The sequence below is a fragment of the Ursus americanus genome, chromosome 36 (genome assembly GCF_024610735.1).
Source record: "Ursus americanus isolate L20-20 chromosome 36, mUrsAme1.1.p, whole genome shotgun sequence".
NCBI classification, from domain to species: Eukaryota; Metazoa; Chordata; class Mammalia; order Carnivora; family Ursidae; genus Ursus; species Ursus americanus.
In genome coordinates, this window is record NC_142162.1 from 18,184,983 (window position 1) to 18,197,835 (window position 12,853).

At 42.7% G+C, this 12,853-nt stretch overlaps 1 protein-coding gene across 1 annotated transcript in view; it reads right to left on the bottom strand.

Annotated features, from left to right (window-relative positions):
- The window catches only part of RYR3 (ryanodine receptor 3), a 581,277-nt gene that overhangs the window by 207,744 nt on the left and 360,680 nt on the right, over positions 1 to 12,853 (bottom strand). The window contains exons 19-20 of the mRNA XM_045815782.2: positions 11,585 to 11,826; positions 3,188 to 3,380 (exon numbers count right to left, since the gene is read on the bottom strand). Of these exons, the coding sequence (XP_045671738.2) occupies positions 3,188 to 3,380; positions 11,585 to 11,826 (435 nt within the window). The remainder of the gene's footprint in view (positions 1 to 3,187; positions 3,381 to 11,584; positions 11,827 to 12,853) is intronic.

Consider the following 12,853-nt stretch of genomic DNA (forward strand, 5'->3'; position numbering starts at 1 on the left):
TCTGCTGACCTGGCCAAGAGATGCTAGAAGCATGTTCTACGTATGGATACATTTCAGTCGCCTCTTTCTTCACCTGCTAGCTGCAGTTCTTTGCCAAGAGATTTCAGTAAGTCCTCGCCAAAACAATAAATAAATTCACACACTTAAAAATCCTATCTCATTGCTTTGAGGGATATTGGACGGATGAGTTAATGATTAAAATCGTTATACAAGATTGTTGTACGCACTGGGAAAGTCCCTTAGCCAGCACACTAAAAAAGGTCCTTTTCTCCAGAGATCTGACTTCTGGCTAAGCACGCCTCTCGGATGAGAGGCTTGAGAAGCAGGTGTACTTGCTTTGAAAATAAATAAAACCCAGTGAGTGGGATGTGGTCAAAACAAACAAAGAAGAGAAGGGCAGTGATACTGGGGGACCAAGGCCACCCAAGGCAAGTGTGGTCCCAGGAACGGACTGCTCAGAGTGACCTTGTTTCTCCCAAGAAGGTATTAAGCCAACAGGTGGATGACCCAAATAGTGTTCCACCGTATTTTGATTTCTACTCATTCTCTTTCTTCCTGGGGAATAAAGTGGGGAGGATGTACAATGAGGCGAATGCTGGTTGGCCAACCCCCCCACCCCGCGCCTGCCAGAGGGTCTCTATTTCAATCAGTTCTCTTTGTGCTTACAGTGTCTCCTTCAACAATGCTCCTTGTTTTCTACACGCCTTTTATGGGTATCAGTGAAGAATGACAGGTTACGTCACATTTAGAATGGGAGAATTGGAATGAAATTCTAATGGGAATATCCTCAGAGGAGAGAAACACAGGTAAAAAACTTGCAACTCTAGAATACAGTCCCTTGGGCTGATAGAAGGTTCTCTGGCTTGAAACACTGATGAGTAGATTTGCAGCCCTAGTAAAGTTTTACTATAGTGGGTCTCCATTTGTTAAAAGAATCTCAAACACTGATAATATTTAATTTAAATAGATTGCATCCATCTACATGAATAGGTTTAGAAATATCGTGTATCTGTACACTGTGTCACTCTGTTTGCAAACATACATTAGCTTATACCATGTGTGTTTGCATGTCTGTGTCAAATGCCAAAGGCTGAATATCATTTCCGAAGGATGATTCTTTATTTCTAAATTATTTAACTGAAACAGAAATAAAATTTTATCCTCTGTTGGCAGATATATGAACGTGCCTTGGTTTACCAGTCTACCTTAGGTGCTGAGGCCTATCACGGTGCTGTCACTTTGGAAATTCATCCCCAAGATGCTCGGAGCTCTGAGATGGTTTCTTTCTGGTCCGAGCTCCAAGCCCGTGTTCTCTACACCCCTCCTCTTATGGCCCTTTCCAATAGCTTCCATGGAAAGCAACAGGATTCTACCTGTGTTGACTCTAGTTTCCTACTCAGTTGATTGTGATCTCTTTAACAAGCAGGGATCGGGAATGACTAAGAAAATCTTGGGGATGAAGACTTATAATGGGGTCTTGTCTTACAGACATTTAAACATATAGTCAGAGTAAAATAATTAATACAGCATCTAATTGATACAAGGGAAGGGGCAGAGCAGTGAACACAATAGTTCACAACAGTGTGTAGAAAAACAGCTTGTATAGCATAAATCCAATTTAACGTAAAAATATTGAAATACACAAATAAAAAGGGATTATGGTTATCTCTGGGTGGTATGATTTTGGGTTCTTGGTATTTCCTTGACTTGCATTATTTTTGTAAAAGGGAAAAACAAAAAACAACAGAAAAATAAAACTAAGTGTGAAAATTCAAATCACAAACTGCGAAAAATATTTGAAACCAATAAGGCAGTATTTTCAATAGTCTTAACATAGAAAAAATTGCCCCCAAAATTAATACCAGAAAGGCAAAGAATACCAAATAAAAATATTGGGCTGAGATAATATGTAAGAACAATAAGCATAAAAAAATGCTTAACCACACTGGTAATCAACTAAAGAGAAAATTAAAACTTTAAGTTATTCTCAAATTGGCAAAGATGAAAAATAACCAGTAACAGTAAAAGGTAAGGAAGATCCAATCAGTTGGGTACTCCCATATGTTGCTTTAAATGATACTATAGGTCAAATCCTTTATCTGAAAATTTTGGAGTTGTGTTTCAGGCTTCAGAATTCTTTAGATTTTAAAAAGGAAAGTCTACATAGTATGTATTAAATAGAACCCCCAACCAGGTGATGGGTTGAACCCCATAATCAAATACATTAATATTTCTGCAGTTAAACAGCACATATTCAAAAGAAGTAGGATAAACAAAAGACTAAAAACAGCCTCATTTCTGTTGATGACAGTTTTGCCACAAGATAAACTCAGGTCAAAGTCTGTGGTGAAATGAGTTATAAAAAACTTATAGGTTTCAGAGCTTTTGAGATTTCAAAATTGTTGCTCATGATTTCTGAACTGTTCCATACAATCTTCCTGAAAATCTATGTGGCTACATGATTATAAATTTAGACTTTAAAAAGTTCATACCTTTTGACATCCTTCTAGGAAGATCTTAACAGAAATGCAGACAAAGAATTTTGCTTAAGGATGTCCATAATAATTTTATTTATAAAGATAAAAATGGAATTGGCATGAAAGTCTAAAAACAAAGTAATGGCTGTATTATGGGACAGCCAAATAAAAGGATACTATATGGCTATAAAAATTGGTTTAGGAGGATACTAAATGACTCAGGAAAAGGCTCATTGACGTATTGCTGAGTGAAAAAATCATCAAGACATAAAACTTCATATACAGTGTGATGTCAATTAAAAAATTACCATATATGTGTAAAATAAAAGACTTGAAAATATACCAGAATATTAGCAGACATTAAACGTTGAGAACATGGATGATACTGTCTTATTTATAACTGTATGTTTCAAATTTTTAATAATAAGCATGTAATTTTTTAAATACTAAAGCAAGGCTCTACATAGATATTATCTTACTATATGAGCACATGATAAAACTCTTGGCGGTAGGTATGTGTTCAACAAGTATCTACTGAGTCAGTGATTCTGGATTTCTCTCCTACTTTCACTATCATTTGGGGGGGGGCACGCAGGCAAGTCACTCATGGCATGGAAGTCCTGAGGAACACCACCACGCTCCCCAGCTCGCAGGAGTGGTGGGGAGGTGGGCTAACAGCTACTCTTCATGAAATCACAGCCATCACTTACTTGACACCTGCTGAGAAGCTCACCACAGGGAAGAAGAGCCCATCTGTGTTGAAGTTCTCAAACATCCCCTGCACAGGCTGCCCGTTGATGCGGAAGGAGATGCTGGGCACTCCAAGGTCAAGGCAACAGCTCACCACGTCATCTGATCTCAGGAGGTGCTGGTTGATGGAGGCTACGGCTCTGGGTATGCGGCCTGGTGAGCAAAGAACAAGAAGGCGTGAGGAACCCTGGAGCAGGCGCTCGCAGGCCACCCATGGGGTCGGGAGGCATGGCGGCACACGGGAGGGCTGGATACGCTACTGCATTTGAAACGCAACCTGGCTCCCCCGGTGGGAGGTGAGCAATGAGAAAGGATTTCCTGAGCTTGTGAGTAGGCAAGCCGAGACAAGAGGAATCTCAGAGGAGACTCTCGAACTGCCAGCAATGGGAATGAGCATGAATTCAACCCCCTCAATGTGTGCTCAGATTCTGGCCTGGTGTCCATTAAGATTCTCCTAGAAGGAGGTCAAAACACATTACTTCACAGGGCTTGGGTCCTGTGGCATGTGTGTGTTTATTCACAGATGCCCAAACACCTTACCCTCTTCCAGCTCCTCTAAGAGATATGGCCACTTTAGTCCGGGATGCAGGAGCCATCAAAGTGAATAAAAGCAAAGTCATCCAGCCATTAAACCATGCGGCACGTTTGCTTGTTTTAAAGAGTTCTATTAGTTCACACCACAAGGCAAACACATTGCCGTTATATTACTGTATGGATGATTTTTGTTGCTATTACTTCGTATCTCTTTCATAAGATGATCTGTCATCTCCTGGCTTTAAAGTCATGAGAAAATCACCACTCAGGATTTCTGTGTCACACTATCTCATTCTAGAAGTTCTCAAAGTAAATTACCATAACTCTCTCACCCATGCCCCTACCAAGTTTACAATTCTATTGGCAAGAGAGCAGTGAAGAAGCAGAAGTTAGGGATTAAAATGGAGTTTCAGGCAAAAAAATTTATAAAAATATATACATATACATATATTTTTGCTACAGAAGTAATGCATGTTCATTACAAATGTTCATCATACATATAGAAAAATATAAACAAGGAAAAAATGTAACTCAATAAAAAATGCTTCTTGCTTCTACTTTGGTACACACACACATATATACTCTTCACCCAAACTAGGAGATTGTAGGTTTTGTGACTTGTTTTTTCTACTTATCACATCACAAATACTTGATTGTATAGTGGAATATTAGAAACTGCATTTCAATGGCTTCATAATGTGCCATATGTAATTAAAAACCCTCTTATGATGGGTACATGAGTTGTTTACAAATTTTGTACACATATCTATGCTATGTAACATTTCTCATCTCAGCTCAGAACTTTTTAACATTTCCAGTGGTTACCGCTATTCTAGTCATAGGTTCTAAACAAAGTGGTAAGTTTTAAAATACTGAAACTGCTTTACTCTCCTTAATAAAAAATATCCGGTACCTCCGTCTGGTTATTGGGGGCAACTGACAAAACCATATCGTGTTTCCTTCCCCCCCACACTTACACAAACATTCACGAGGCTCTACGTGGTGTCAGATACTGGGTGTGGAACTGGGGGGTCAAGGACAGAAGATCCAGTTCCTGCTCCTAAGAAATTCATAAGCTGGTGGGAAATAAACATTTAAGTAACGAATTCAGTGTAATTATCGGAATGAAGGTGTACGTAAGGTAACGTCTTCTAAGACAGAAGAAGGTGCCAAGTCGGCCTAGAAGCGTGGGACAAAATCCAAAAGATCAAAGATCCACCAGATAAATAAGAGTATTCCAGATGGAAGGAATAGCTTATACAAAAGGAATGTATGACACGCCTCCTGCATGGCTAGGGGTTGGTAAGGCGGGAAGGCAGGGACTGATGGGAGCTTGCGGAGGAGATGCGGGAGGGGAACGAAGCTGGACTAATATACAACTCCTGGTGTATTTGCACCGATGGTGCCGTGACACGAGCCGGGGGCGGCCTCGGACGTGGCTTTTGTAACTTTATACCCTGCTTCACTACTGGGAATGAGGAACAAGTTCATCTAAAACAAAAGAATCTAAGCCCAAACGTGAAGAGCGCACAGGTTCGACACCTTTCCCGTTGCTCTACTTGAGGATCCTGAGGAGTCTTGGTTCCTTGTTTGGGGTTCAGGTATCCCAGGTCCCCAGGTCTTTTCCTCCTTATCACAATCAAGTTCGCTGTGAAAGGAACCGATGATACTAGAACTCAGCAAATCCTGCTACGATGGCCTTATTCTATCTCCTAAGTTCCCAATAAAAACCCATCCTGTCTGTTGGAATGTTTCTTTTTCCTTTCGTTTAACTTCTGGATGATCTCACAGTAGCCATTTGAAAAAAATCCAAGAGATTTCTGTGAATTTGGGAACACCAGGAAGTAACTGAAATGCTCGGTGGGTCGACTCACTTTAAAGGTATTCAGATCCTTGCTGGATGAAAATACAAATTAGAAGGTCCTTTACTGTTCTGAGACGCCTCCAAACTAGGACACACGGACAGTGTGACATGGTGACACCAGGGCCCGCTCTTGCCACCCGCTCAGAGTGTGCTGCTGGCTTCCGTGCTGGCCTGGGCTCGGCCAGTAAAGATACGGGGCAGCTTTCATGACGGATGGTCTTCATCTCTAGCGGTGCTCTGATGGCATCAGAAGCTGAGGTCCAAGCTTTATGTAGCCTTTAATATGCCACGGTTGCCAAGTGCCTTCCTGGGCAACGGCCGCTGGGAGAATTTCTCCTGTCTGGCTTCCTCTCTCGGTGGAAAACAACCACCACGTGAACAATTATAGCCTTGTGGTAAATGCCACTGCCTTTTCCAAAACCCCCTTATTCTCAGAGAATGGGCACCGAGTAGAACCTTCTGCTGGAGCACTAGACCATCAATAGGCAAAGTGAAATCAGGGCTTGAGCCTATTTTTAAAACGTATGCAGAATACAGAGTTGGGACCAATATTATCTAGAAACTAAAGGGAGACTGTTGATAATTACTGGATAGGAAGCATATACTTAGCGAGTACTTAGAGCAACGTCTTGGGAAGTCTATTTGAATAAGAAAGTCCATTTCATATAATATTCATGTTGTAAAAGATCATCTGATAAGGTATATTTAGTTTTAAAATGTGAGGGGTGTGAAGATTTTCCAACCAGAAAATAAGGGAATTGTGCAATGGCTTCTGTACACTGTTTTATAAGTCTGTTCTCATCTAAAGGAAGAAATCTCTAACCCTGTGAGGGCTTCCGAGGCTCCAAATGATTCAGAAGGGTCCTGTAGTCCACATTTAAACAAGATACTTGTCCTTCAAAGTGCTCTGTAGTGAGTGGTGTTGGGGCGGGGAACAGAAGTGAGGTCACGGAGGGCTGAGTTCAAATACCAAGTCTTTATGTGTTACGTGAACCTCGACAGGTGATTTTACTAGAAAATCAGCTTCCACATCTATGAAATGGGGGCAATAATGCCCACAGTGATGCTGTCAAGGGCTGTTTGTAAGGTACCGTGATGATTCCTACCATTTTATTGAAACGAATGACTGATGTCCTGCATGCCATCGAGAGGTATAGCAGTAGATAAAAATGCCAGAACACTGTAGGAATGTCTTTTGTAATATCAGGAAAAATTAACAATATGGAGAATCATAGTACTGAGGGCTGAGTCCAGAAAGTGATTGGAAAGGTCACTGTATTGAGTTATCAAAGTCAGGAAATCCCTTTACTGAAGACACTACTTAAATAATAGTCACTTCCAAATATGTTTAATGTACCTGACCCTTTAGAACCACTGGAAGGGAACTCTGAGGAAGGGAAGCAAAGTAGTTATAGAGCCGAAGGTGTCTCAACTGCTTTTCAGGATATAGGAAGTCCATAATCCTAGCGACCACCCACTGAAACAGGCTGGGGAGTCCTGTGGCCTCTCCTGTGTGAAGCAACTGCCCCTCACGCAGAGGCTTGGGCCTACCTGAAGGTCCCAGGAAGCCCAGAAAGGCCATTCCAAACCAGCATTTGAACATAAAGCAAAAGCCCACGTTATCACATGCAGCCCATCTTCAAGTCGACCCAAGGATAGATTAGTGCAGGATTTAGCCTCTTCTGATGAGTACTGTAGGCAACTGGAAACACTGGTGCTCAGCATTTCCACTGCCCCAGGCGCTGCGGAGCTTGGCACTAGAACGGAAAACCCAACACTTAGGCACTTGGATGGAGAGAGGATCCAAACACACAAAAATGCTGGTGTTCTACAGCTACTCTTGGGCTCCTCTCTACACAGCACTTGGCTTCTGGAGAGGTCTGAGTCACAGGTGGGGAGTATCTTGGTAGATGAACCCCGGGACTCATCTTAGCAGGGAGACGGGTAAGGAAGACCCACTTATACAAATGTGACTATAGAGCTAAATGATCCAAAAGTTTAGAAAGTCAGAAGTCATAATAAATCAGAAGATACAATTTTGCTCCATTCATTTCCTGTATCACTTATCACTCAGGATGGTAGATTCCCCCGCTTATTCCAATTTTGCAAGGGAAAAATTTATTAAAGCAGAAAGATAGGTGCTAATTTCCTCCTGTGATACTGTCCCCCCAAGCCCCCTGGCCAGGAACACACTAGAGGCTGCTCTGAGCTGAATTCATCCCGGTGGCGGTCCTGAGAGGCTACATGAAGGTTGGGTCAGGAGAGGGAGAGCAACGTCATGCCAGAGTAGAGCCAGTCCCTTGAAAGGCAACTCCCAGTGGCCCAGCTGATTTTGGAGCCTGTAGCGCAGGTTGGCAGGGTTGAGATGGGAGATATTTCTATGGAATATCTTGGGCTTGAAAGTGACTTCACAGGCTTCAGTGGCTAAAAAGACCTATAAAGACAGCTTTTTTCTTACATAGAGAAAAAGCTCATTTGTTAAAAAAAAAAAATTCATTTGTCGCTTGAAACTTCCTTTCCCATTCAGCATGGGACTCAGGTATCCCCTTAGGATGGCGCTGCTCTCATGGTCTCCAGTGAGGTACACACAACTCTGGATATTGTCTTTAGGATTACAGTGGACTCCACAGAAAATAGGGGAAAGGAAATCATATTTACTGGGTATCTAACGTGTCAAGAACTTCATGTTCCTTACCTCACTTACTTATTCATTTTTTTTAAAATATTTTATTTTTTAAATTTATTTATTTTAGAGACAGAGAAAGAGAGAGAGAGTGGGGGGAGGGGCAGAGGGGGAGAGAGAGAGTCTTAAGCGGACTCTGCACTGAGTGTAGAGACTGATGTGGGGCTCGACCTCACAACCCTTAGATCATGACCTGAGCCGAAACCAAGAGTTGGATGCTTCACTGACCTAGACACCCAGGTGCCCCACCTCATTTAAATTTCTTAAGACCCTATATAATTTTCATTTCATCTGAGGAAACCAAGTCTCTGGAGGTTAAGTAATTTGTGCTGTGTCCAAAAAAAAAAAAAAATCAGTAAAGACAAGAGCTGGGATTCAAACCCAGGCACAACTCCAAAGCCATGCTGTTTCTTCTTGACTGTTTCCAGTGACAAAGTGCTAGGGGCACTATAATTCCTTCCAGTGACAGCAATATCTATTGACTTTAGTAAGTACATTGAAGATCAGTTCAAGGCAGTAGCTTAATTTACGCTTACAGATCAGTTTAAAGTTAATGGACCTGGGCATTTACATCTTAAGGAAAGGAGAAAAATCGTTGCGATGAGTTCCCAGCATCTCTCCCTTGCCACCCTCCGCTCCCTCCTGCAGTAAGCTGGAGTATCATTTCATTTCTTCATCCAATAATCATTCTTTCATCAGATAGTCCAAAGTTCACTGCTGTGCCAGTGGGAGTCATTAACCGAGAACTTATGTCTTCAGCGGGAGCACGCATTGGCATATTCACCTGCAGTGCCTTCTGCCAGATATGAGTTCCCCGTGTGCTGGGGGCGGATTCAGAATGATGCCAGACCCAAGGAAGCTTTGTGTTTTAGTGAGCATGAAAGGTGTAAATCTCGTAGACATTGGTTTCTCCACATCTCATCAGATGCTGAAGACTGAGGGGGTAAGCTTCTTTGAACACACCTATATGGCATTATTTTTTAATTTTATTTATTCATTTGAGAGAGAGAGGGAGCGTGCACAAGCAGGGGGAGCAGGAGAGGGAGAAACAGGCTCCCCACTGAGCAGGGAGCCCGATGTGGGGCTCGGTCCCAGCACTCTGAGATCATGACCTGAGCTGAAGAAAGACACTTAAACGACTGAGCCACCCAGGTGCCCCACCTATATGCCATTATATTACTAAGTGTGGGTAATGTTCAGAGAGCCACAATCAGCATTTGAAGCACTGAGTCCCAAGCCCCTTTCCCCTATCACCAATCAGAAGGGCCACCGCTAGGGGTGACTGGTGCGGGCTCAGCACATCCAGCTTCCTAGTCTTCTGAGGAGACAGGACAAGAGGGATGGCGGGAGTGCTGCACACCCCTGGAATGATACACAACTAGACGGATGTTCACAGTCTGATATGCAAACAGTAGTCTTTTCTAGATGCACTGGATTCTCTGTCTCCTGTGCCATTGACATATTCATTCTGCAAATTTTGTGAAGGGATATATTAAGGGCGCCAGGCAGTGCTACAAAATCTGAGAAGGACTGAGTAAAATTTTTCCTTTGAGAAGGGTTTTTCTTTGAAACAAGGTCCAATCTGCTTCATCCAACAGTCTAGGTGTCCTTCATCTCTCCTTAACCAATCCCCAGGCAGCGCTCTCTCCAGGTGTAGCCTGGGACTGTAGCTTGGGTTATGGTGACCAGATGGCAGGAGATGAGCGGCACTCAGCAGGCAGTGGGGGGAATGATTTTCTCAAGTCGATTCCGCTCATTCCCTCACAGATTCAACCCTACCAAACCCAGGAGATGTAGATGTGTGCAAGGGTAAGAACTCTTTCTTTCCAAATCATTTCCCCTGGGGCAGCTTTCTGAGAACCTTAGGACATCTGCTGACAACCTACACGAAAGGCTTCCACTGCACTGCCAGACGCAGGGGCTCTGGAAGCCAAGAAGGGAAGATCCACCCCCACTGCCCCCGAAGATGGAACCAAGGAAGGGTAAGTTTGGAGGATAACAACAAGACAAGGCTTTCCCTTCACTCTAACCCATCATCCCGCCATTTTGCACCTGCTTTTGTCTGTACCACGCTGTCCCCTGGGACACACAAAATGCACAGAGAGATTTTTTTCTTCTTGCAAATGATCCAGGATAAACAAATATGTAAATACATAAGTTGACACCATTTCTAAAGATTTTTAAATGTCTCTACTGAACGTACAACAGCACAAAAAAACTTTTGAAAAAAACCATACGGACCAACTGAAAATACAGACCAACCATAGGAAACCCCACCAGAATCCGTGCTGATGGTTTTAGGCTGAAGGCTGAGGCAGGAAGGAAAAGGTGATGGGTTACGTAGCTCCCAGTTACAAAAGAAAATATACAGGTTTGTGTCGTAGAGACCAACTTTGCCCTCGTACTGGATTTGGGGAAGATGATGTGTCATGGGTTTTTACTAAGAGGGTTGCTTACACAAGGGATTCCTGTAAGGGACACAATGGCTCCAACTGCAGTTTTGTGGAAGATACAGATACAACATGCTGGGGACAACAGAACAGCTAGAGCTCTGGGTCTGAGTGAGAGCCTAAACCTCAGTCCTCGCTTTTCATCCAGACAGAAGCTAAGCTGTTCCCCCAGGCACAGGCCATGGACATGCTTGGGGGAAACCATCATGTGTTTTTTAAAAAGGAGCTTTGAATTTTTTTTAAGGGACTGGCATTTATGATGTGTCTGGCATCAATCCAGACATTTTATAAAGTGTATCATGAAGCAACATGCTGCACTGACATGACGATGGACTTGTAGTCACATCTGGATCCTTCTCGGTGTGACTGCAAATACATTCCTTAAGTATCTTTGTGCTGTTTCCACATATGCAACGTGAGGTCAGTATTGGCTACATTAAAGGATCACTGTACAAAGTGAGGAAAAACAACGTACGAAAGGTATGTAGCTCACTGCCCAGTAAATAAATGTTGAGTCTCTTTCCCTGTTTGACTATAGAGTCCTGAATATCCCACGCAGTAAGGACTGTACAGATACAGACACTGAACTTGAGAGCCGTTATGCAATCCACACTGGATCACGCAGCTGGAAGTGCTAGAGGCATGGTTTCAAAGCAGGACAGTCTCATTTCAGGTCTGATGCTCTTCCCACCATCTACTTAGTTGAGACTCTGGCGTCTGTATCATTTCAACAGAAAATGATCATTGGAGCTGGAACAATTCAAGCCTCAATCATCCTCAGTAAGGGACAAAGGGCCAAAGCTCTGGCAAGAGCTTTGGTACTCACCTGACCAAAGGTGAAGTCCGTCAAAGCCATAGGAGTACAGGTCATCGCCGACACCATTGCCTCCCCATCCTTCCCCTCCGCCAGGGTACGGAGCATAGCCTGAGGAAGAGGCCCAGCCCACCCGCAGGTGTGTGGGCTCGGCTGTTAAGAAGGGCTCCACCTGGTCGATGATCAGCTCAAAGTACCACTTCTTGTACTGCGCCGAGCCCTCGGCGACTCCCAGGAAGATATTGGGCCGGATGCTGAAATGAAACGTGGGACAGACTCTCAAGCGCCAAGAAAAAGAGAGTACGTTGAATAAGATCACAGGACACGCTGTGAACTGAAGGCAACAGCAATTTTGTGTTTTTTGTATCATCCTAAAGTAGGAAAAGCCTAGAGCCGCTAACACTTGATCAAGTTCTTAGCGGGAGGTGTCAGGACAACATTAATTCTATTTAAAAATATAAAGAATATCTCCTTATTCCATTGAAGGCAACCAACATTTGCTGAGTGTTGACCATGGGTAAAAAATGCTGAAAACGTCGTAGACCTGCGTAACTACAGACCCTTGTTTCTTTCTGTAAGCAGAAGAAATAACTTACTCAAGTTCCATCTCCTGGGGAATTGGTCCAAGCACTCCCATTCTCCCAGCAGCAGCTTTTTCAACTAAGCATTACTAACAAAAATGGCCTCTTGAAAGCATTAAGAAATTACTGTTAGAAATAAGCCAGACAAGAAAGAAAGAAAGGGGGGGTAGGGAAGAAAGAAAGAATGAACGAACGAATGATTGGTATGTAGGTAGGAAGGCAGGTAGAGAAAGACAGACAGACAGAAATAAGCCAAGCAGAGAAAGACGAATACTACATGGAACTACTTATATGTGGAATCAAAAAAAAAAAAAAAAAAGTCAAACTCCTAGAAACAGAAAGCAGACAAGTGGTTGTCGGGGGTTGAGGATGGGGGTGGAGAGGGGCAGATAAAGAGAGGTTAGTAAAAGGGTACAGACTTTCAGTTATAAGATACATAAGGTCCGAGGATCAAATGTATAACATGGTAACTGTAGTTGATAACACTACATTGCATAATTGAAATTTGCCAAAAGAGTAGAATTTCAGTGCTCTCTCACACACAAAAAAGGTAAATATGTGAGGTCAAGGATGTATTAACGAACTTATGGGGCAAAACCTTTCACAATGTATATTAAATCATCACATTCTACACTTTATCCTACAATTTTGTCAATTATACCTCAACAAATAAAGCTGAAAAAAAAATTAAACCTAAAAT